This window comes from Podarcis cretensis (genome assembly GCF_951804945.1).
Source record: "Podarcis cretensis genome assembly, chromosome: 8".
Lineage (NCBI taxonomy): Eukaryota > Metazoa > Chordata > Lepidosauria > Squamata > Lacertidae > Podarcis > Podarcis cretensis.
The window spans coordinates 90,177,568-90,199,855 of NC_137177.1; the positions used below are offsets into that span (position 1 = coordinate 90,177,568).

The following is a 22,288-nucleotide window of genomic DNA, read 5'->3' on the forward strand; positions in this document are numbered from 1 at the left end:
TTCGTTGTGCGACTGGACCTCCTGGGCACAAACTCAGGCACTGCCTCTGACTCACTGTGGTCAGCAGGTGTGTCCTCTGCATCCTGGGATTCCCCCTCTGACTTAACACGTCTTCGAACCCTTGGAATTACCCTCACAGGAGAACTAGGCTCACTCTTGGGCTCCCTTTTTACAACTTGCGGAGATGCCCCATCCTGCTCCTGACTTTGGTCAGTGAGCTGATCGTCATCAGCAGACTCAGCCCCTGGCTCTCCTTCCTCCTCATCAGAACCTTCCTGCTCTGAATCAGAAAGACATTCTGAAAGAATATCGCGTCTGGCAGGGGTCTTTGACCTTTCCTCCTGCTTACAGAACTCAGCGTGTTTACTGATCAGCAGCTTACTCTGATCACCTGACGGATATGCAAACCTCCATGCACGAGCCGTTGGCTCATACCCACAGAAGATCATTTTCTGGAACTTGGGTTCACCTGGCCCTCGCAAAGCTTCAGGCACCGGCAGCAAGGCCGTTGATCCGAACGCACGGAGGAAGTGTACCTGCGGTTTCCTCCCGTGAAGCATGAAAAACGGTGTGTCTCCTACCACTGAATTGTAGGACCTATTCCAGGTGAAGCTCACATATTTAACTGCCTCCATCCAAAACCTTGGAGATAACCCAGAATCTGACAGCATCACCTGTGCAGCCTTAACCAGAGCCTCACTTCTGAGCTCTGCCACCCCCCTCTGTTGAGGAGAAGTCACTGTGTGACTTATCCCTTTCTTGTGAAAGAACTTCTGCAAAGCAGACCCAGTAAACTGTGAACCTCTGTCACTAGCAATTTCCCTGACTCTGGTGGAGAACCTTAGTTCCACCTCCTCAATCCAACGTCTAATCAGCTGTGCTGCATCTTCCTTGGATTTGAGACCATGTGTCCAGGTGTTCTGCGAAAAATCATCCTGCATCGTCAGCAGAAACCTGGCCCCTCCCAAACTTGGTTCCTTCATGGGACCCAACAGATCTATGTGCACAAGATCAAAAGGTTTTGTGGTTACCCTCTCCACCCTGGGGTAACTGCACCCTCTTACCTTTGCCTGTCTGCAAGCCTGACAATCTAGGACTCTTGCACATTCTTCAATTTTACAGCCTTTGGAAACCTCAGGTAGCACCTGTAGTTCTTCAAGACAGGCATGCGCTGTCTTCTTATGCCACACACAAGAACATGAAACATGAGTGGGAACTGTAGCACGCAGGGCTTGTGCTTTCTCAACCTTCCCCTCACCCTCCAGAGACGTTTTAAGAATGAAGAGATCATTCTGCCCCTTTGCAACTCTGACCAGTTGCTTCCCTCCTTTGGAGATTGTACAAACATCGTGTTCAAAGCAAACCTTAAACCCCTTTTTTAACAAATAAGGCACAGATAAAATACAGTGTTGCACTCCTGGCACAATGCAAACTTCCATCTGCTCCTGCAAAACAGAAAAATAAGCATTTGCAATGTTATTCACATTTTTCTTTTCCCCATTTGCAAACTGAACAGTTTTCCCAGCCGGAATTGCCTTGCAATTCCACATCTCGACTGCAGGGGTCTCTGGGATCAGGTTGCAGTTAGCTGCTGAGTCGATTACAAAACGAAAATTAGTGTGTCTCTCAGAGCTGTCCTCAAACAAAGCCATACTGGCAACAAACGTATCGCTGCCCCCACTCTTTGGGCTTCTGCAGCAGTTCTGTCTGGTTGTCTTGGCAACCAACTCCCCCTTGCTCAGGACCTTGGCAGCTTTCGTAGAAGTAGCCTCCTCCGTTGCCTTGGAGACCGGCCTGGCCTCTGCGTTCCCACGAAACTCTTCAGGCCTTATCTTCACTTTGTCCAGGTGGCTGACCTTGCAGCGTCTAGCTCTCTGGAGCTTCCCAGCCTTTGGCTGACGACGACGATCACCAGTGGAAAAATACTGCCCAGGGCTCCTTTCAGCTGGCCTGGCCCCCCTTCTTCCGGAAGAGCCCTCTGTGCCAGCCCTGCCCTCGCTGAAACTGCGTTTCACTTCAGCACTCACAGTGGAAAACTTTTGAAACTTGCCTTTGGAATTCTCAGCCCCCCCGACTTGCACCTCAGGGACTGGGGCTACAGCCATTTCCTGGCTCTGCATGACTCCTCCAGGGCCCTGGCATCCTGCTGAAGTTTCACACAAACTTCTCAGCACCTCCCAGGCAGCCCTTGCTGACTTTACGCCCTCCAAACTGGGCAAAAGTGATGCATGTACGCATGCTTTTAGCATAGCAAGCTCTCTTTGCATTCTCTGCTGGCTATCTTCAGGCAACGCAGCCTCAAAGCCCGTAACGTCTGTCCCTTCAGGACCTGGATTCAGGGGAAGTGGTTCTCTCTGGCTTACATCCCAAAGCCCAGTAACCAGAAACCAACCCCTTACTCTTCTGGACCAGGTTGCCCAACTTCTTAAAGTGAGCTTCTCAAGCGGAACGTCCTCAAAGACCTGGCTGTCTGCCATTCTCTCCTCTTTCCCGGGGCCCCAGCTGCTGTACTCACGTTTCACCAGTCAGCTCTCCGGCACCCGATTTCTCAGCTGCTTTCCCAGCTCTCTGCCTCAGCAACTCTTGCCTCTCTGCAGCAGGCAAAACACAGAACGCAGACCTCCGCCGCTTCAGTAGCGTCTTCCAGCTATTGCCAAGCTGACTTCAAGACTTCAAAGCTCACCGGCAGACTCTTAGCAACAGTTTTATTAGCGGTAATTAGGTCCCCCATAACCTGTGAAGATCTGATAAGATCTTAATTGCACTGGCCAGCTAATTTGCTTTATGGCCCCAATTAGCCCCAGTGGTCCGGCACGCTTCCCAGCCACGCTGCTCTCAGACCTTCTTCCTCTCCGGTTTCGCCTTGCAGAGTAAAAACACAGCGGATCAAAACTGTCGCAGTCTGCTTCAGATCCAAACACACCAAGCACTGTGTGTCACAAATTCATCAGTTCTTTATTGCAGCAAATATTTACAGCTCAGCATTTCCCAAATTCTCCTGGACTGCTAGCATTCATGGCGTCCTCTCTCAGAGACACAGAGAGAACAACAAATAGAGCTCCTCCCTCCTTCCAAAACGTCAGAATGGGAGGCACACTCAGAACAAACATTAACCCAGTAAGTTCTGAATCCCAACAACTTTGCCCCAGGATGAGAATGGAAATCGCGTGGCAGCAGCAGGAGGCCCCATTAGCTAAAGTGGTGCTTCAGGCTAAGAACGGTTTCAGGTTAAGAATGGACCTCCAGAACGAATTAAGTTCGTAACCCAAGGTACCACTGTATAGCCAATTCATTAGATTCCTCCAAACACTAACCTGCATTTTTCTTAAGTTGAGGGTGGGAAAAGAATTAATACCAGATGCCATCAATACTGAGGTGGTAGTGTCCCCATCCCTGGAGGTTTTTAAACAGAGGTCAGATGACCATCTGCTGAGGATTCTTTTGCTGTGATTCCTGCATTGCAAGGGCGGTTGGGCAAGTCCCTTCCAAACTCTACAATCCTATGACTCCAACCAAAAAGGGCTATTATTTACCTTACAAACAATGTTCCACTCTTCAGTATCATCCCACTAAAACAGAACACATTCAGACTTCAGAATGAACATTGCTAGATTGCAATTAACATCATTTCACCGATAATTCTGAAAGGGAAAGTATTTTGGAGCTTTTTTCCAATTCACTTCCCCGCACCAACATTTCTAGTTTTCTGTACCAGTCACTGCCCTTAATTTTATTTTTTGGAGTTTTTGCTCTTCTGGCTGATACAGAATAGGGATGGGACTGTCACAGCCCCCAGAGGAGCCGTCTCTGAATTAAAAATAGTCTATATAGCAGCTTCCACCAGCCTGCTGGAAAAACTCTCCAGAGGCTGCCTTGAAGGAGATTCTGCTCCTTGCTGAAACTCTCATGGTAGAGCCAAACAGCTGGTAGGTGCAGAGTGCAGGAGACCCTTTGCACAGCTAAGGAAAATTAGGCCAAATCGATAGAGAAGCCTACTGATGGCTACTAGTCTTAAGAGCTAGCCAGGACCTCCTGAGAGCAGCTACTGTGGGCTTCCCAGAGGCTGGCCACTGTTGGGAACAGGACACTGGGCCAGGTGGAACCACTACTGCTCTCAACCGGCAGGATTGTTTTTATGTTCTCAAAATCCGGCCAAGTGATTTAGGGACCTTTGCATTTCACCTCATGGAACTGTGGCAGAGAGTCTGGACCCAAATTGTCACACAAAACATAATTTTATTGCTACTGTTTTCCCTTTTCATAAAACAATCACCATCAAATAAAAATCTGCTGTTCACCAAAGAAAGTTCACTACTAGTGAATACATTTTTTTCCAGAGGAGGTACAATCCAGCAACCACGTAATATTCAAGTTAAAAAAATATACATTATGATCAATTTCTCCATTATACAATAGATCAAAGACTTGCGTTTCAATTCTTTCAGCAGGATGGGATAATTATTTCCAGTAAAACTGTTACATAAAACTGTTTGGTATTGCATTGGTCAATTCTTTTTCTTTTATTACAAAAATACTCTTGATGTTGGGACATTCCTCAGATTCCCAGCCTGCCATTTCTATCCAGAGGTTATTTTCAGAATTTTCATCTTCATTGCAACTTTGAAACTTTTATAAAATATGCAAACATTTAACATTTAAAAAAAAGAGGAGAAAGTAATGTGCTTTTCATCTGTCTCAGGATCTCACCAGTGGAGATGCTCTTTTGGTAATAGTTATTCCAAACCATATAAATATATAGATACAGATATAAAGATAAAAAAATAGAGGGGGAAAATCTATCTTCAAACTCACAGCCTCACCAAGGATTTCTTGTGTACATCACAGGCAGGCTTGTCTTGCATTAAATAGATACCAAAAATATTCTTTTCTTTATTGTAGAACAAACACACTGCTTGGCGGTTTCTCCCAGAGTAGCAATTTCCCACTAGCAAACCATCTATTTCCTCCTTTCAGTAACAACCAAACTGGTGAGCAACTGGAAGTCAATAAGAAGGGCTCAGTGATGGCCTTTGCCAATTAAAATGAGAATCCAAAAAAGAAGTTTGGAGCACATTCTACATTCAACCATTCATTTCCCACTGTATCTCTCGTGGCCTCAGGGCTAAACTTGGCCACTAGTGGATTTATGGCATGCTTAAGAGATGCAGAACGTTGCCCTTCCCAAACAGGTTAAGCCCTTATCCTGCTCCACCAACGCTAACCGAGTAGCAGGTGAAAGAGACAGCCCAAGTTTGCCCCACAGCTGCACAGCCTCGATTCATTGCAACAAACCCGTGCACCTCCGAAAGGAACAGAGGCTCCAGAAAAAGTGTTTGCAGGGCTGAGCCCAAAGAGAAAGAGAGAGAGAGATTGAAGTTCCAGTAGTGGTGATGAGAATGTGGCCAGTTTTCGCCTACTGCTAACGGATAGGCTTCACATTTTCATATTCCTCTGATCAGCCCTGAACTGTCTCAAGTATTCTCCTCCTGTTTTTTTCCTCCCTGTCTTGATCCACTGCTCCTGTCCACCCCTCCACCCACCAACCCCACCCTCGGAAACATTTTTGCTTGTCAGAACCCCCGAAACACTCTTCAGCCCTGCACTCCTGCCAACACTATTATTCACACAAGAATCCCTGCTCCCCCCCCCGGCCCCCGACTATATACAGAAAGAGAGGTACAGCTCGCAAGACATTTGTTCCAAAGTGTCGAGCCAGTTGTGAGGTAAGGTGAAGGTGCTATTTTCACAGACAAAATATAATAAATTATTCCCCAAACCCAGGTAAAAAGATAGTGCAATGCAAAACTTTGAGGGAGGGGGGTAAACAAGCTTCTGTTTGGCGACTGCTCTATTTACAGGAGTAGCAGCAGAAAGCAGAGACAATGCAATCCAGTCACCAAACCCCCAGATGTGCAGGCAAGCCCCTCCACACACACTGTCCACCAAGCTGCAGTGCCAATGGAGGAAGAGCAGGCTGGAAGACAGGACCACCCCAGGAGCCCTGAAACACTCCCAGGCACATGCTTGCGTCTTCAGATCAATGAAGCACTTTGAAATGCAATGCAAACAGGCGTTTTTGACAGCAGAATGCTCCCACGTTCCCTGGACTCAGCACCCTTCCATGGACATTCTACTCTTGAAATGGGTATACCCTGTGCTTTTAAAAATAACAACACTACTAATAACAATGAGATGTCGTGGCTTTCATGCAAACAGCAACACCTTGATCCTTCAAGCCCAATATTCAAGCCAGGTTTACCCTTCTTTTGTATTCTTCTGCTAGGACTGATCCTGCAGTTTGGAAACAGACACAGACAGGGACTACAGGTTGCAAAGCGGCAACACGGGTGTCCCAATTGCCCAGCTTTTTTTACGGAAGACACAGGTCGTGGAGAGGTTAACAGGTGAGATCTAACACCAACACTGTGTACACAAGAGAGAGAGAGAGATTTTGGGTTTGAACCAGCAGTGGTATGAGGGAGACACACAGACACCACGGGATGCTTGACTCGATATGTGCTCGCATGGCATGCAGAGGGGCAAAGGGGACACTTTTCGCATGGGGAATGTAGGGCCTTGGGTCACAGGAGTGGCATCTTTGGAGAAGAAGTAAAGTGAGGATCCGGCCAGCGGTGATCAAGGGCTTGAGTGGAGTGAGGGGCGGGCGCAGCTGGGGATCCGCAGGGCCCAGCTCTCCTGACCTGGGGCCCTAGTGCTGGCCCGCCTCCCGGATCCTGCACGCCACAGCAGTGATGAGCGCTGCGCCCTTGCCGCTGCCATCTTCCGACTGGAGGAAGGTCACCTCGCACTTAGGAGAGAGCTGCTTCACGGTTTCGCGCATGACGGTAGAGAAGCTGCCGGGAAAAGGGAGAGTAGAATAAGTTTGGGGCCGGGAGGAGAGCTCTTCTGGATCCTGCTCTCACAGTGGCCAATCACAGAAATAAAGACACAACATGTAAGCTAATAACGTGTTAGAGCATATATAATAGAATAATGATATCATTCAAAAAGTAGAAATAAATCTATTAGAGCTCATGCAGTGTAACAGACTAGTGGCGCAGAACATGAAACTTTTGAAAAAGATTGAGAATACTTTGCTTTTTAGACTTTTGAGACGTCTTCTGTTGAAACCTTTGAATAACCATTGTGAGACTGACCTTTGACGCCTATCTTGAACACACGGCTCAACGTTCTGCGCCACTTGTCTGTTACATTGCATATATGAACTCTAATATAGATTTATTTCTACTTTTTGAATGATATCATTACTCTATTACATATGCTCTAACAGTTATTAGCCTACGTGTTGTGTCTTTATTTCTGTGATTGGTTCTCACTGCAACACAGGGGTTTGTTTTTCTCAGTCGCCAAGAAGATGCCCAAAACAGTATTTGATCATAAGAGCCTCCTTCTCCCCTCCTGTGGCTTCCAGCATCTGGCATTCAGAAGCAGTGCTGTCTCTGGCATAGGAGTCGGCCCTAGGGGACAAGGTCCCCCCCCCCATAAAATATTTGAGGGGGCCACCCCCCCAAAAAAAAATAGCTGATGGGCATTGCCATTCAAATGGCATGTGTGTGTCCTTTCTTGTGATCAATTATGCAGGGTGGGGCTTACCTGCCCCCCCCGCCCAATATTTAATTCAATTTGGCATCTCACGGAGGCAGAGTATAGCCAATATGTCTGTAGCTACCAATACCTCTCTTCTCTATCAATTTGTCTGACCAGCCAGTCAGACACCCCATTGCAGGCAGAGCTTATAGCTAAGCACCTCGCTCCTGTCTTATCCTGGTCACCCCACCCATTCCTCCCTCCCTTTTGTATTTTAAGCTGCTTATGGCTTAATTTTCTTTGCCCCACCATTAATAATAAAAGTACCATCAATTATAATCTTAAGTATTTGCAGACATGGGAAGTAAAGGAGTTTTGATCTTCTCGCCCTGTCCCCCCTCACTTAATTTCATGCAAAACACTGTACAGTTAGACCACATCTTACGCACATTTAACTTGCACAATTTCAACTGTACACAGAGGAAGGAAGGCTGGTTGAAAACATACAAGAGTTTGGAAGTTATTTTTGCTGCAGGTCTGCTTGCAAACAAAAGCAGGGGGCTCAAGCAAAGCCACACCGGGATCAGGAGATGCCAGGAGCTCAGAGCACAAAACATTGCACAGAATCAGGTTGCAGGATGGAGTGACAGTGGTGCAGGAATATTATTGCAAAAAGCATACACTCAACTCTGGGTGAATGGGTTAAAGTCCTAGAACAAGAGAAAGCCTGATTAACACACACATGCGCGCCCCCTCCCAATTCTGTGCAGATCCAACGCTATCCCTCGAGCCCTCCCAGAGGCAAGGTTTTGCTGAAAGAAGAGACTTACTGAGGATGGAGCTTGTACAGGGTCCCATCCACGCCGACAGTGATTTTCAGGGAGTCTAGCCCACGGTTCTCTCGGATCTTGTCCACCACCGCAGCCATTCCTGCCCCACACAGCTGGGCGGCACGCCGGGCAATCACTGTGCACACTTCCTTCACGATGATGCTGTCATCACAGGTGCTCTCTAGCCCAAGATGCTGGAGGATGGAGCGGACCTGGAGGAGGGCGAGGCGGTCGCTGGAGGGGTCGAGAGAGAGAGAGAAAGTTGGGAGGGGCAGAGGCAGGCGCTTCTTGATAGCTTCGCCAGGATGGTCAGAAGGCAGTCCAGTTGCCCCAACTGTAGAGCAGGAAGGGGCACTGCAGTTTCAGGCACCTGAAGCTAGGAGGCACTGCAGAAGCACCAAACCAGGTAAAAACAGAGCCTTTTCTTCCTGGACCACCCAAGAGCATGCAGGGTCCCCCTCCTCCCTCCGTGCTGGGGGCTGTCCCAGACCCCGTCTGCATTTTGGAGGTATGGGGCAAGGTCGGGAAGAACTTGCACTTTGGTTGGCCAAAACTTGCAGACTCCTGGAGAGTTGCTTCCAAAGGAATACACCAGGCAGAATCCTGCTAGCCCCTCATTCAAATATTTCAAATATTTAGTGAGACGCAGCAACAGACCCTGCAATGCTGAGCATGCCAGTCCAGTTCTGCCCATCACATCCCTTCAGAAAAGAGGACCCTGTGGTGATATCACTATGCTTTGCAGTGCCATTGCATTCACACATTCCTTTTTCTCCAAGGAGCTCAGGGTGGCATACAGGGTTCGCCCCCTCTTCACTTAATCACCACAACAACCCTGCAAGGTAGGTTTGGCTGAGAGTGAGTGACCCAAGGTGCAAGGTCACCCAGTGAGCTTCATGGCAATTTGAACCCTGGTCTCCCAGTCCCTCGTCCGGCATTCCTAGTCCCACTGTATCACCCTGCCTCTTTTTCAGCCTTGCTGCTAATCGAGAGAAAACATCACGAAGACATCGTATCACATATTTCCTCTGCTAATGTTTGTGGGAAGAGACTTTGGCCCCGGGGTCAAGGTCTTGCCCAGTTGTGCCCAAAGGGAGATACCACTGGAATTCAAGTGCCAGTGAGAGAATGCTATGCAGTAGGTTCACTAGCCACCAGGTGGCAGCAAATCTCACACCGAGAGCCACATAGGTGGGAAGCTGCAGTCAGTGCAGAATGATGCAGCACAATTGTCGGCAGGAGGGAGACTCTGTCTGCGCAGAACACCTGTGCTCAGAGATCTGCCCTTAATGCTGACTTGCTCCTATGCCAAGTTCAAGGTGTTATTATTAGTATACAAAGCCCTTCGCAATTTGGGATCTGTTTATCGGCAAGATAACCTGAGCCAACATATGCCCTCCTGACCTCTTCTATCTGTACAATTGGTACTGTTTCAGGTGCTTCAAAATTCCCATTCTGCATTTCTAAGGACTAGGTCTCTCACCTACACTTTGGGACTCCCTGCCTCTGGACATCAGGCAGCTGTCTGCTAAAAACATTTGTGTTTAGACAAGCCCGCCTGGATGTTCAGAAAGTTTTAATCTGATTTCAACTTTTTAAAAGTTTAAATTTATTTCTATTCATTTCTCTCATTGATAATTTCGCTGTTTTATCTTTTTAACAAACTGTTTGGAGGTGTGTGTTTTTAACAATCAAGTATGCATAAATCTTGTGAAATAAATATAAGCAAACATATGAACGCTGGTAACGGTGCAGTGCAGATTAGAAAACTGGGCCAAAACAAACAAGATGAATTTTAACAGAGAGAAATGTAAAGTATTGCACTTGGGCAAAAAAAATGAGAGGCACAAATACAAGATGGGTGACACCTGGCTTGAGAGCAGTACATGTGAAAAGGATCTAGGAGTCTTGGTTGACCACAAACTTGACATGAGCCAACAGTGTGACGCGGCAGCTAAAAAAGCCAATGCAATTCTGGGCTGCATCAATAGGAGTATAGCATCTAGATCAAGGGAAGTAATAGTGCCACTGTATTCTGCTCTGGTCAGACCTCACCTGGAGTACTGTGTCCACTTCTGGGCACCACAGTTCAAGAAGGACACTGACAAACTGGAACGTGTCCAGAGGAGGGCAACCAAAATGGTCAAAGGCCTGGAAACGATGCCTTATGAGGAACGGCTAAGGGAGCTGGGCATGTTTAGCCTGGAGAAGAGGAGGTTAAGGGGTGATATGATAGCCATGTTCAAGTATATAAAAGGATGTCACATAGAGGAGGGAGAAAGGTTGTTTTCTGCTGCTCCAGAGAAGCGGACACGGAGCAATGGTTCCAAACTACAAGAAAAAAGATTCCACCTAAACATTAGGAAGAACTTCCTGACAGTAAGAGCTGTTCGACAGTAGAATTTGCTGCCAAGGAGTGTGGTGGAGTCTCCTTCTTTGGAGGTCTTTAAGCAGAGGCTTGACAACCATATGTCAGGAGTGCTCTGATGGTGTTTCCTGCTTGGCAGGGGGTTGGACTCGCTGGCCCTTGTGGTCTCTTCCAACTCTATGATTCTATGATTCAATGTTTGATTCTCAGGCTACGCCAAAAAGCCATGCAGCCCCGACTGGGCAGCTCTGGCCCAGGCAGGCTCCCCAAAGGATCACCTCACACATCGCTTCCTCTTCTGCCTTGCCCTGCAGAGTCTTGTCATTCCCACCCACACTTTGGCCAGTGCTGATGTCCAGCAGACTGGGAGTCACTCATAAGTAACCTCTTCCACAGAAAAGTTCCTACAAGACTCAGACCACATTTACACAATACATTTAAAGCGCTATGATACCACTTTAAACAGTCACAACCTCCCACAAAGAATTCTGGACACTGTAGTTTCTTAAGGGTACAGATAAGTGCTAGGAGGCCCCTATTCTCCTCCCAGAACCACAATTCCCAGAGTTCCTTGGGAAGAGGGACTAGTTGTTAAACCACTCCAGGAATTGAAGCTTGGGGAGGGGAATGGGGGCCCCCTCACGACTCTCACCCACCGTAACAAACAGCAGCTCCCCAAGCTCTTTTGGGGAAGCCGTAACGGTTTAAAGTGGTATCACAGCACTTTACATGTATCGTGTGAACGTGGCTTCAGGGGACAAAGGGTTTGCAGGAGTAGAGGTCCTCTAGTCCTGTGATACAGGATGAAATGGCCACAACCCCAGCAGACAGCCTGCCCATCCTCCGCTTAAATACCTCCAGAGGGTGGGAGAGGCAATTGGCTCCGCTTCCAAACCGCTCTTGCCTTTAGGTTGTTCCCGCCCAGCCCACCATTTTTCCCCCAACCTACCTCTCAATCTGAGACAAGAACTTGGTCTCAAAGATTCCCCTCGTCTTCAGCCGCTCGGAGATCCGCCCACGGAACAACAGGCCTCGCTTGGTGAAATCAATCAGGATGTTTCGGACAATTTCACCCAAGTACATCCCGCTGATCATTTTCTCGAACCTAAGGCAGTAAAGGGGAAGGGGTTTTTTATTTCATTTTTAATTTTTGTTGTGAGGGAAATTCAGTTTAGAGGTAAACATGATCAGCATGGAGAGGCAAGCATCCATGAGAAGATACCCTTCCTCCATAAGAACATCGGGAGGAGCTTAGCAAACAAGGACTTTAGCAAACCTGAAACATCCCCTACAGAAAGTCCTTGATGGGAGGCTGGTATGTATTAAACACAGAGGAGGAGGAGGAGGAGGAGGAGGAGGGAAAACCTCCCACCCACCTTTGCTTCCCAGGATTGAGAGAGTTTTCATCCACGGCGGCATCAAACTCCGTCCGGAAGTCATCCAAGCAGCCGCTGTCGCCAAAGGCCCCCCACTCCATGTTAATGCACATCCGGCCCTCGTCCCCTTCCACCAGCTCCACGTTCTTCATCTCCTCCATGTAGCAGGCATTACTGCCTGTGCCTGGGAAGCCACAACACAGGTCAGCATCACACACTGGGGGGGGGGGGGGGGGAACACCCTGCTGCAAGTGGGCAGGGTAGTAAACAGGGACCAGAGCAGCCCTCAGGCCACAGAAGTCTGCATTCACCCTCTGCCAGCCGCATGGTGCTCACAAGACAGCTGTGGGCGTTGCCAAAAGCAGGTCTGGCTACCACACACATGTGTGAACACACGTGCACACGCATTCATATTTGTGTGTTTCTTATACATTTCTTATGCATACTTATACATTTCATTAAATAAATGAATAAACAAAACCTTACCGACAATGAGCCCAACTTCACAAAAGGGGTCTTCGTACGCACAGGCCATCATGGTGCCCACTGTGTCATTCACCACGGCCACCACATCCAGGTCAAACTCCTGAGAAAGAGGGAGCAAAGGTTTGGCCTCAGCTGCTGAATGAAAGGCAGAATCTTTCCAAAATTCAGCGGGGGCGGGGGGGGTGACCGCCACCAACACAAAAACAAGGATCAAGTACACAAAATAAACTAGGCATGCATCGATCTGCAGAGGCCATTCCAACGGCACAGTCACTGCTTGTTGGGTCAGTACTCCTCTGATCACAACCAATAAGTTATTTTATTAGATTTTTAGGGTCTCTGATAGGTTTGTGAGACAGGCCTTGCCTTTGCAGAAGCCATGATGGCTTTGCTTCTGTAGGGCTTGTTCTTCTATATGCCTGGTTATTTTAACAATACTTTCCACCAGTTTTCCCAGGGCAGATGTTAAGCTAACCAGCCTGATACTTTCAGGATCTCTTTTTAAAATCAGTGTTACATTGGCTACTTCCCCATCCTCAGGTATGGAGGCTGATCTGAGGCACAAGTTGCATATTTTGTCACACTTGTCTGACAGGAACGCACCTCTCTCCGGTGAATGGCCTCCTTCAGCAGGCTAACCACATCTTCCCCTTCACAACCAGAAGCATTGAAACCTTTGGTCCATTTCAGGAGAATTGCCTTAAGACAAGAAGAAGAAGAGGAAGAGGAGGAGGAAGAAGAAGGAGAAGAAAGAAGTTATGCAAACACAAAATTGTCAAGGGTACAGTGAAGCAAAAGGATGCAATTCAAGAACTGTATCCTAGGATCATCTTGGTGCCCTCCTGATTGGATTACAGCTTCCATCAACCCAAGCCTGTACGATGCAGGGACCAATGTGACAATAGTGCAAAACATCTGGGAGGAACCAGATTGAGGAAGGCTGATTTAGCGTGATGTGTGCTAGCAGGAAAACTTTGCCAGCATTTAGTTTCCTTTCCCCCAAATCTCTGCCAGAGATTGCATTTGATAGCTCCACTTAGCCTAACAAGCCAGCTTTGTTGTAAAACACATTGTCTTGTCCTTTTTGCAGCTGGCTAGCATGTTGTGCTTGCAGGAATGACTTATGGTGGAGGGAGAAGACAAACGAAGCTCACCTCATCCAGGCTGTTCTGGTGACAAGGGAAAGAGAAGGTGAATCCGAGAGGCAGCGACACGCCTTTCATCCCCATGTACTCCAAGAAGTCAGCAATGCAGTGGACAATGTGATCAAAGAGCTGAAAGGCAGGAGTGCAAAATGGAGTCGGGAGAAGACGGCTCAGAGCAGCTGAGCAGCTCAGGTGGGTCTTGCTGGCATCACAAAGTGAGCAGGGCTGAGCTGCTCTCTATCCTGGACCAAACTACCATCATCATTTGAAGCCATCTTGCATTTAAAGTTCTTCTGCAAACTACCAACATCATTTAAAGCAATCTTGGGATGGCAGCCACTAACTTCCTCATCGTGGGATAAGGGCTGCAATCTGGACAGGGCAGTGGGGGGCTCTTGAGGGAGGTCAGCGAAGGGAACAGGATAAGCCAGTCTCCAGCAACCTGAGGCCCTCCAGGTGCTTTTGGACTACGACTCCCATTAGTTGTGCTGTCTGATGGAACTTGTAGTCCAAAACACCTGGAGGACACCAGGTTTGCAAAGGCTAGGATGGCCTCGGTCTCCATAGAGTGCGTGCACATCGCTGCACTAAGGCACAGGCTCCAGGGTGTGGCTGAGGCCCTTCTCTGAATAAACCATATTTTATGGGCTTAGCATGAGGTTCATTGCCCAAAGTGCTCAAGGAAACATTTCAGGCAGAATGTCTTTTTTTTCTTGATGGAGAAGAGAGACGTTCCAGGGAAACTGGACCCAGCCTAAGGGACCCAGCCTTTGTCACAGTGCAAATCCAATGTAACAAATAATGTCTCAAATAATAACACATAGATTGCAAGCACTGAGCTTGAATGGTTAGGGTTGTCTGTAAAAACACCACTCAGGGCCTTTACTATCTGAAGAAAAGGGACTCTGCAAAAAGGAGTTCTGATATAACAGGCCCTGAAGGCAGCTCTTTGGCCAGAAAAGGATCCCCATCCCTGGTCTACCAGGTCAGACATCTATCATTGCACCATCTCTTCTGGCTGCTGTGGGTATTCCCAGCGGTGTGGAACAAGATCTTGTGGTTGACGGGGACCTTCTGCATGCAAACCAATAGCTCTCCTGCTCAGCTAAAGTTTTCTCTGACCCTCTCAGAAGTCAAAGCCCCCATTTTGATCCCTGCCACAGTGTTGCACTGAGTTGCTCACCTCATCTCCTGTCCCCTGCATGATGTCCTGAGGGATTGAATAGATCTTGTTGTGCATCTCCACACTTCGCCGCATCCCATTCCGCACACGTACAAGCAGCACCCGGAAGTTTGTGCCCCCAAGATCCAAGGCCAGGAACTCCCCCTTTTCTGAACCAAAAACAGACACACTTGCCATCAGCACTCCTCTCCCCTCCATCTTCCAAGGACACTTGAACCCAGAGGACTATTTGTGGTCTCTTTAAGTTGGGTGGGATGTGTTAGACCTGCCTTCTAGTATATGGGTGTTGAGATAGATACTATCTGCAGGGCACCAGGTTGGCAGAGGCTGCTCTAACTAACCTGGCACAAGTGAAAATTCCTTTCTGACTCCAGAAAGGGCAGTGGAGAAAAGTGAAATGATAGGTTGCAGCGTTTGTGATTTGTTAGTTTAGAGAAAAGGCAAGTAAGAGATGACTTGGTAGAAATTTATAAAATTATGCAAGTGGAGAGAGAAACGGTTTTCGTCTCTCATAACATTAGAACTCGTGGGCTTCTAATGAAGCTGAATGTTGGAAGATTCAGGACAGACAGAAGAAAGTATGTCTTCACACACTGCAGAATTAAACTATGGAACTCCCTCCCACAGGAGACTGTGATGGCCACCAACCAGGATGGCCTTAAGAGGATTAGACAACCTCATGGAGGACAATGCTACTAGCCAGGATGGCCCGTGTCTTGCAGGCAGCAACTCTTCTGAATATCAGTCGCTGGAAACCACAGGAGGAGAGCGCGCTCTGGGCTGGGCCCCTGCTTGCTGGCTTCCCATAGGAATCATCTGGCTGGTCACTCTGAGAACAGAATGCTGGACTGCGTGGGTCATCGACCTGATCCAGTAGGCTCTTCTTACATTCTTAAGAACAAGAGCTTCTAAAGCAAAATGTTATTGCGCTCCAGATTTGCCCCATGCAAAGTCATGTCTCTTATTCCAACAGTTTCACGGGGTCCATAGAAAAAGGATTTGCTGAGGAGGAGAGGGAAGAGGGAGGGAAATAGGTCGACAGAACAGAAAGCTTTCTGACACCAGCAAATTCAGACACAAGGCTTAGTAGTGATCAATGCATCCACTTCTGCTCCCTAAAGGTGTCTGACAGAGACTTTTTCGAACTCTTGCAAGCAGGATTCCAGCACAATATCCCTTTCCTCTCCTGTGGCTTCCAGCAACTGGCATTCAGAAGCTACCTCCAACTGCAGTGGCAGGGCAGAGCCACTAGCAGCCTTTGATAGCCTTGTCCTCCATGAATCCGCCACTCCTCTTTTTAAAGGAGGCGGTAAATTAATGGCACTCTGGAAAAACAGCATAATTTCCCACCCCATTAAAAGAGGCCAGAATTGCCACCACCACAACCACTGTGCCACATATTGACACACCGACGGTTAGATGCCATAAGCCAAACGGGGTCAAATATTACTATTAATTACTTTTATTCCTAGATTCCACCTTTCCTCCAAGGAGACCAATGTGGTGCACATAGTTCTCCTGCCCATTTCATCTGCAAAATGGCCCTGTGACTTGCTCATGCCTCAGTGGGGATTTGAAACCGTGTCTCCCAAGTCCTGCTCCAATACAAGTGATGCACACAAGTGGCCAACCGGATTTGGCCAAGGACACTGTCCACTATCTTCAACCCATGTTACCTGTTCCGTCTGGGATGGAGCAGACATAAGAGGGCAGCATCTTCACGGTGGCCTCGTTGTGCGTCTCGTGGCCCAGGCCCCGCTCCATCTCCTCCTTCATCCTCTTCTTTATCTCCAGGAGCTGCTCCCGGCTGAGTCTCAGAGGATCCAAGATCTTCTGGCGCGCTTTGTGTTGGGCTGCCAGCCGGTAAGCCACCGCAGTGACCATGGCCGCGCCTTTCCCGCTCCCGTCCTCTGAGCGGATGAATCGGATGTCGCAATCGGGCAGGAAGCGGCGCACCATCTTCTGAAGGCGGCGGGCAAAGCTGTGCAAGGCAAGGGGGGAGAACAGGACCATTACAAACACACCCATGGCACATCCAGAAATCACTGGTGTTGACCGACAGGGAAAGCATCATCTGGAGGACCATGGATTCCGTCCCCGAAGGATGAACTCCCTGAGCACAGACAGCAAAGACCACAGTTGAAGGAGCATCTTGATAAGCTGGGGTGTGTGAAGAGGACGGGGGCCAAGGTGATCAAGGGTGTGGAAACAGAGGCAGATTTAGGGCAGTGAGACCAGTTCCCCAGCACTGGGTGCCAAGTTGAGGGGGGTGCAACAACTATCATGTTGCGCACATGCAGAAAGAAAGGTGAGAGGTGGGGGCAGCTGGATATTGGCCTTGCTCAGGGTGCTGCTGCAATCTGAAAGACCCAAAGTCTGCCCCTGCTGCAAACCAAGCACTTTACGAGGAATGTTTGAGGGAGCCTTCTGGGATAGCATCCCCTTCTAGGACTGGCACACAAGAGGCTTGCTTTCGAATAACCCCAAATGGCCCCCACCCCATTGCTATGAAGGCTGCTTTGCTTGCTCCACTTACTGAGGATGCTTCTTGTACACCGTCCCGTCCACCCCAACTGTGGAGCGCAGGCGGTCAACACGCTTGTTCTCCTTGATGCGCCGGAGCACAGCCACCAGGGCAGCGCCACAGAGGTTGGCCGAGCGCGTGGAGACAATCTCGCAGATGCGCTGGGTGGCGACACAGTCTTCATGGGACGGTTCCAGGCCCAGCTTGGTGAGGATCTCCTGGGCTTTCAGGAGACCTTCCTTTTCCCTGCAAATCCAGGATGGCAAGCAAAGGGGGTCTGTAAGAGGCAGCAGTTCTTGCACGGCAGAGGGGTTGCTCTGGGGTCGCGGGGAGTCAAAGGTCCTTTACTATTTCTGAAACAGGCTCCCTGTCCCCAGTATCCCAGGGCCACCCAGCCAGCATGAAAGGGGAGCTTTTCAGCCACTGAGATGCCGGTCTCAGCCCTTGTGCTGACTGCAGTCGATCAGAGAAAAAGGAGGTGAGTCGGCCACTGAGGATGGGCTCCTAGGATCCCTCCGGAGAAGGCGCATGGAGGATTTGTTCTGGCTATTCTAAAGCTACAGATTTAGGAGCACGGAAAACACAAGGCAAGGCCCATTCACTCACTTTTCAATTGCAGAGACGTATCTGGTCTCAAAGTGTCCCGTCGTCAGTAAGTCCGAGGTGAGTCTCCCATCGAAGAGGAGGTCTTCCTTGGCCATCTTCACCAGGATGAGCCTGACCAGCTCACCCATGTACATCCCACTGATCATCTTCTCGAACCTGTGATACACCCCAAGGGGAGAGAGCGAGAGACTGAGTTTGGGCAGCAGCAGAAACTGATGCTCCAACACACCATAAACTTGAAAAGGAGTTTGATGGATAGTTTGGGTTGTGTATGACTCCATCGTGGCAAGAATGTGTAGGGCCCACAAAGGTGACAGCCCCTCCATACATTCCGTGCCTCTCCCCCCGCAAGGAAAATGGAGCACTTGGGCAGGGGAAACGCTCAACAACCATGTAACCCCCTGCAGAGCTTTCATTGCACTTCCCAGGTTCTTGTTTGGTACCAGCTAAATATCCTGCTTTAAGCCAGCAAGCATATTCCCAGGATCAAATTGGGACTAGTTTACTTGCGTGATTGCCTTACTTCAGACATACCCTCTCAACTGCTTTGATTTGTGGAATTGGCACTGTTACAGCTACCACACAAGACTCCTTCCACACCTGCAAGCAAGCAATCTTTTCACGTGGCAGCACTACACTTCGGAACTCCCTGCCTATTGATACCAGGCAGGGGCCTTCACTGTACTCTTTTCAGTGCATGTTGAAAACCTTTTTATTTAGGCAAGCCTTCCTAGAGCTAAATACACATCAGAATAGAGTGTACACTTCCAGGGTCAATGCGAGATACATTACTTCTGATAAATGAGCCACCATGAAAATTTGTGTCCCTGCCTTTTAGACTTGTCTACCCACATTCTAGCTGAAACCCAAGGGCCATTTTGGTTGCCAGATGTGGATTATTTTTCAGCTCTCCTGCCCCACTGCAGTTGCCAGAAACCACAGGAGTTGAGAAGGCTCTTGTGCTCAAAGCCTGCTTGCTGGTTTCCTGCAATAGGCATTTGTGAGAACAGGACGCTGGGCAAAAGGGGCCCTTTCCGCCTGACCCAGCAGGCCCTTCTGATGCTACCCAGGGTTAATATTTTTTAAAAAACCCGCAGCTGAGGCACATGACTTACAGCTGCTTTCCCGGATTCAGGGAGCCCATGTCAATTTCCCGGTCAAACTCGGTCCTGATGTCATTCAGGGCCCCATCGTCGCCAAAAGCTCCCCACTCCATGTTGATGCACATGCGCCCCTCGTCGCCCTCCACAAGGTCAATGTGCTGCATGTCCTCCATGTAGCAAGCATTGCTACCTGTACCTAAAGGGAGGGAGAGAGAGAGAGAGAGATTAGGAGAGTCCATGAAAGTGAAAAACCTGCAGCTGGAGCCTCCCACCCTTTTCCTACTTTCCAGATGCCGCTGAGTGACAGCCCCCATTATCCCTGGCTATTGGCCAGGTTGGCTTCTGGAGGCTGGACGGTGTCACGTTCCCCTGCCCCTCCTTTATTTCCTGGCCTTTCTGGCCCGGAACACTCATGGGGCTCTGCGACCGCAAGCAAAGTATCAGAAGAGACTAAATAAAAGCCGCCACTACTTTCTAAGACATCTTGTTGGCAGGTGAAAAGACAGCGTGTGAGATGGAGGAATCAAACTATCTGGATTGCTGTAATGCGCTCTGTGTGGGGCTTCCCTCGCACTTGATCTGGAAGCTGCAGTTAATGCAGAATGCTGCAACACGATTGCTGACAGGAGTGTGGCCGTGTCAGCATCGAACCCCTGTGCTCAGAGATCAGCACTGGTTGCTGGTTTGCTTCTGGATCAAGTCCAATTAGTATATAAAGCCCTTAACAACTTGGGGCCACTTGACCTATGAGATCACCTTACCTCACATGTGCCCCCTCGACTGCTTTGATCGTTGGAACTGGCAATGCAACAGGTGCCACAAAATGCCCATTCTGCATTTGTAAGAACTCAATCTTTTAGTCAGACAGTAGTTACACTTTGGAACTCCCTGCCTATTGATACCAGATAGGCACCTTCACTGTACTATTTTCAGTGCGTCCTAAAAACATTTTTGTTCAGACAAGCCTATTCAGATATTTAGAAAGTTGATTTGCATTTTAACCTGTTTTCAGTCTATTGTTATTTTCGGAAAGTCTTAAATTATTGTTGTTAATTCTTCTGAATGTTAATTTTATTGTTTTATCTTAATTGTAAACCACTTCGAGATTTGTTTTGTTTTGTTTTACAGACAAGTAGTGTACAAATATTACAAAATAACGCAAGAAGCAGGCTGGCCTCAGGTACGCAGGAAATTCAGGTGCTTTCCAAAGGTGGGGGAAATGTCCCTGCAGACTTCTTACCAACAATTAGCCCGATTTCACAGTTGTGATCGTCGTAGCCGCAGGTCATCATTGTCCCAACGGTGTCATTCACCACAGCCACAACATCAATCTCAAAGTCCTACAGAGCAGGAAGTTGGAAAAGGCCACCATTGATTCAAATTCTGAACAATTGTTTGTCAAGAAATGACCAAAATACTCAAATATTCTATTCCAGCTTCTGTGTGTGTGTGTGGGGGGGGGGGGTGATCAACTGAAATATTTCAGTTCTCAAGAACTCCTGACCTGGAGGCTGGTGACTGCCAGAACCTCAGCTGCCCCGAAATGGAAAACCTTACAGGATGTGCAACTTTTGCTTTGGTATAAAAATATGTGGAGTTTGGCATTAGCTGACAAAAATTATCTCATAAATTAACTCAAAGACTCAGAGGATCCCAAAGAATTATATGTTCTTTGGTGGGATTTTAACTTATATATCACAGATACAGGCACATAGACCCCCTCTCCACAGTACAATGTGTGATTTGGTTTTCCTAAGTGTCTCAGGTTTTCTTCTTTCTTATTTAAATCTCTTCTGCATATACTGTGCTGCTTTTCACTTCATTCACACACACCCAAACAGAAACACCCACCCACTTTACCCCTCCAGGATGAGGCTCCAGAAACTGGGTGGGGGAAAGAGCTGGTTGTCTGGATGGGTCAGTCCCTGCTCACCCCACAACACAGCCCCCAACCCCCAAGGCACTTTGCACAAGAGAGGCCGAGGCACCATGAACATCTAGCGATGTCCTGACTCCAAAAAAGTAAGAAGAAAATGTGGCATCTGGAAGGGAATGGGGGCCAGGGGCCCTGACACACAGGCCCTCCACCCCACCCCACCCCAGGGGAAACTGGAACTCCACCAAGCTGACAAGCTCAGAAGGAGGCAAGAAGAGCTTTGCAGCTGGATCAGGCCAGAGGCCCCCTTAATCCCTTGGGAAGCTCATAAGCAGGACTGGAGGACAGAGGCAGTCGCCCACTTGTGCCCCCCAGAAACTGGCATTCAGTGGCAGCTGCCTGATATGAGAGGCGTATGGAGTAGCCGCCATGTTGGCGTCTGTTATGGCATGCTCCAGTTCACTGTCTGTGTCCACCTGGCATCTCCAGGTGTGTGAAATCCTGCAGAGCCAGTGAGGAGAACACCGACCTTGAGGGACCAATGCTCAGACTCGGGAGAAGACATCTTCCTGTAGAAATGGCCCATCTAGCTGAGCGAGTGTCAACACTGACCCGCAGCGGCTCTCCAGGTTGCAGGTCAAGCCCTCCCTGGAGATGCCAGAGAGGACCAAGGACTGGGCATGGCCAAAGAACTGGGCATATCGCTCCTGTTCATCCAGCGACCATCTCATGCCAATCGATTCCACAGGCAGCCATGCTTGCACCCTGCCACCTCCAACACACTGGGGGAAATGAAAGGAATTCGGCTGCCTGACTCTAGAACGGGCAGAGTGAGGTGGTCATAGTGCTGGACTATGACCTGGGAGACCAGGGTTCAAATCCCCACTTAACCCTGAAGCTCACTGGGTGACCCTGGGCCAGTCACAGTTTCTCAGCCTAACCTACCTTACAGGGTTGTCGTGTGGATTAAATGAGGAGGGGCAGGACACTGTATGCCACCTTTTAGCTCTTTGGAGGAAAATGTGGGATATACCATATATACTCAAGTATAAGCCAACTTTTTCAGCACATTTTTTTATGCTGAAAAAGCCCCTCTCAACTTATACTCGAGTGAGGGTCCCTTTTGGGCTGCTCCTTCCTCCTCCGCCGCCTTTGCTGCCACCAGCCTCTGCCTCTCGGCAGCAGAGGGACAGGGGGACGGGAGGGGTTTGGGGGGGAGAGAGAAGCCCCCTCTGCTGTGTGC

At 48.7% G+C, this 22,288-nt stretch overlaps 1 protein-coding gene across 2 annotated transcripts in view; it reads right to left on the bottom strand.

Moving 5' to 3' along the window:
* Nucleotides 1-4,216: 4,216 nt before the first annotated feature.
* LOC307222313 (hexokinase-2) overlaps nt 4,217-22,288 on the bottom strand; it is a 56,150-nt gene continuing 38,078 nt past the window's right edge. For both annotated transcript variants that reach the window (XM_079987453.1, XM_079987452.1), the window contains exons 6-18: nt 20,410-20,509; nt 19,182-19,365; nt 18,067-18,222; nt 17,473-17,706; nt 16,613-16,917; nt 14,937-15,085; nt 13,763-13,882; nt 13,212-13,307; nt 12,609-12,708; nt 12,123-12,306; nt 11,696-11,851; nt 8,379-8,612; nt 4,217-6,854 (exon numbers count right to left, since the gene is read on the bottom strand). In XM_079987453.1, coding sequence (XP_079843579.1) covers nt 6,710-6,854; nt 8,379-8,612; nt 11,696-11,851; nt 12,123-12,306; nt 12,609-12,708; nt 13,212-13,307; nt 13,763-13,882; nt 14,937-15,085; nt 16,613-16,917; nt 17,473-17,706; nt 18,067-18,222; nt 19,182-19,365; nt 20,410-20,509 — 2,163 coding nt within the window. In that variant the 3' untranslated portion in view covers nt 4,217-6,709. The remainder of the gene's footprint in view (nt 6,855-8,378; nt 8,613-11,695; nt 11,852-12,122; nt 12,307-12,608; nt 12,709-13,211; nt 13,308-13,762; nt 13,883-14,936; nt 15,086-16,612; nt 16,918-17,472; nt 17,707-18,066; nt 18,223-19,181; nt 19,366-20,409; nt 20,510-22,288) is intronic.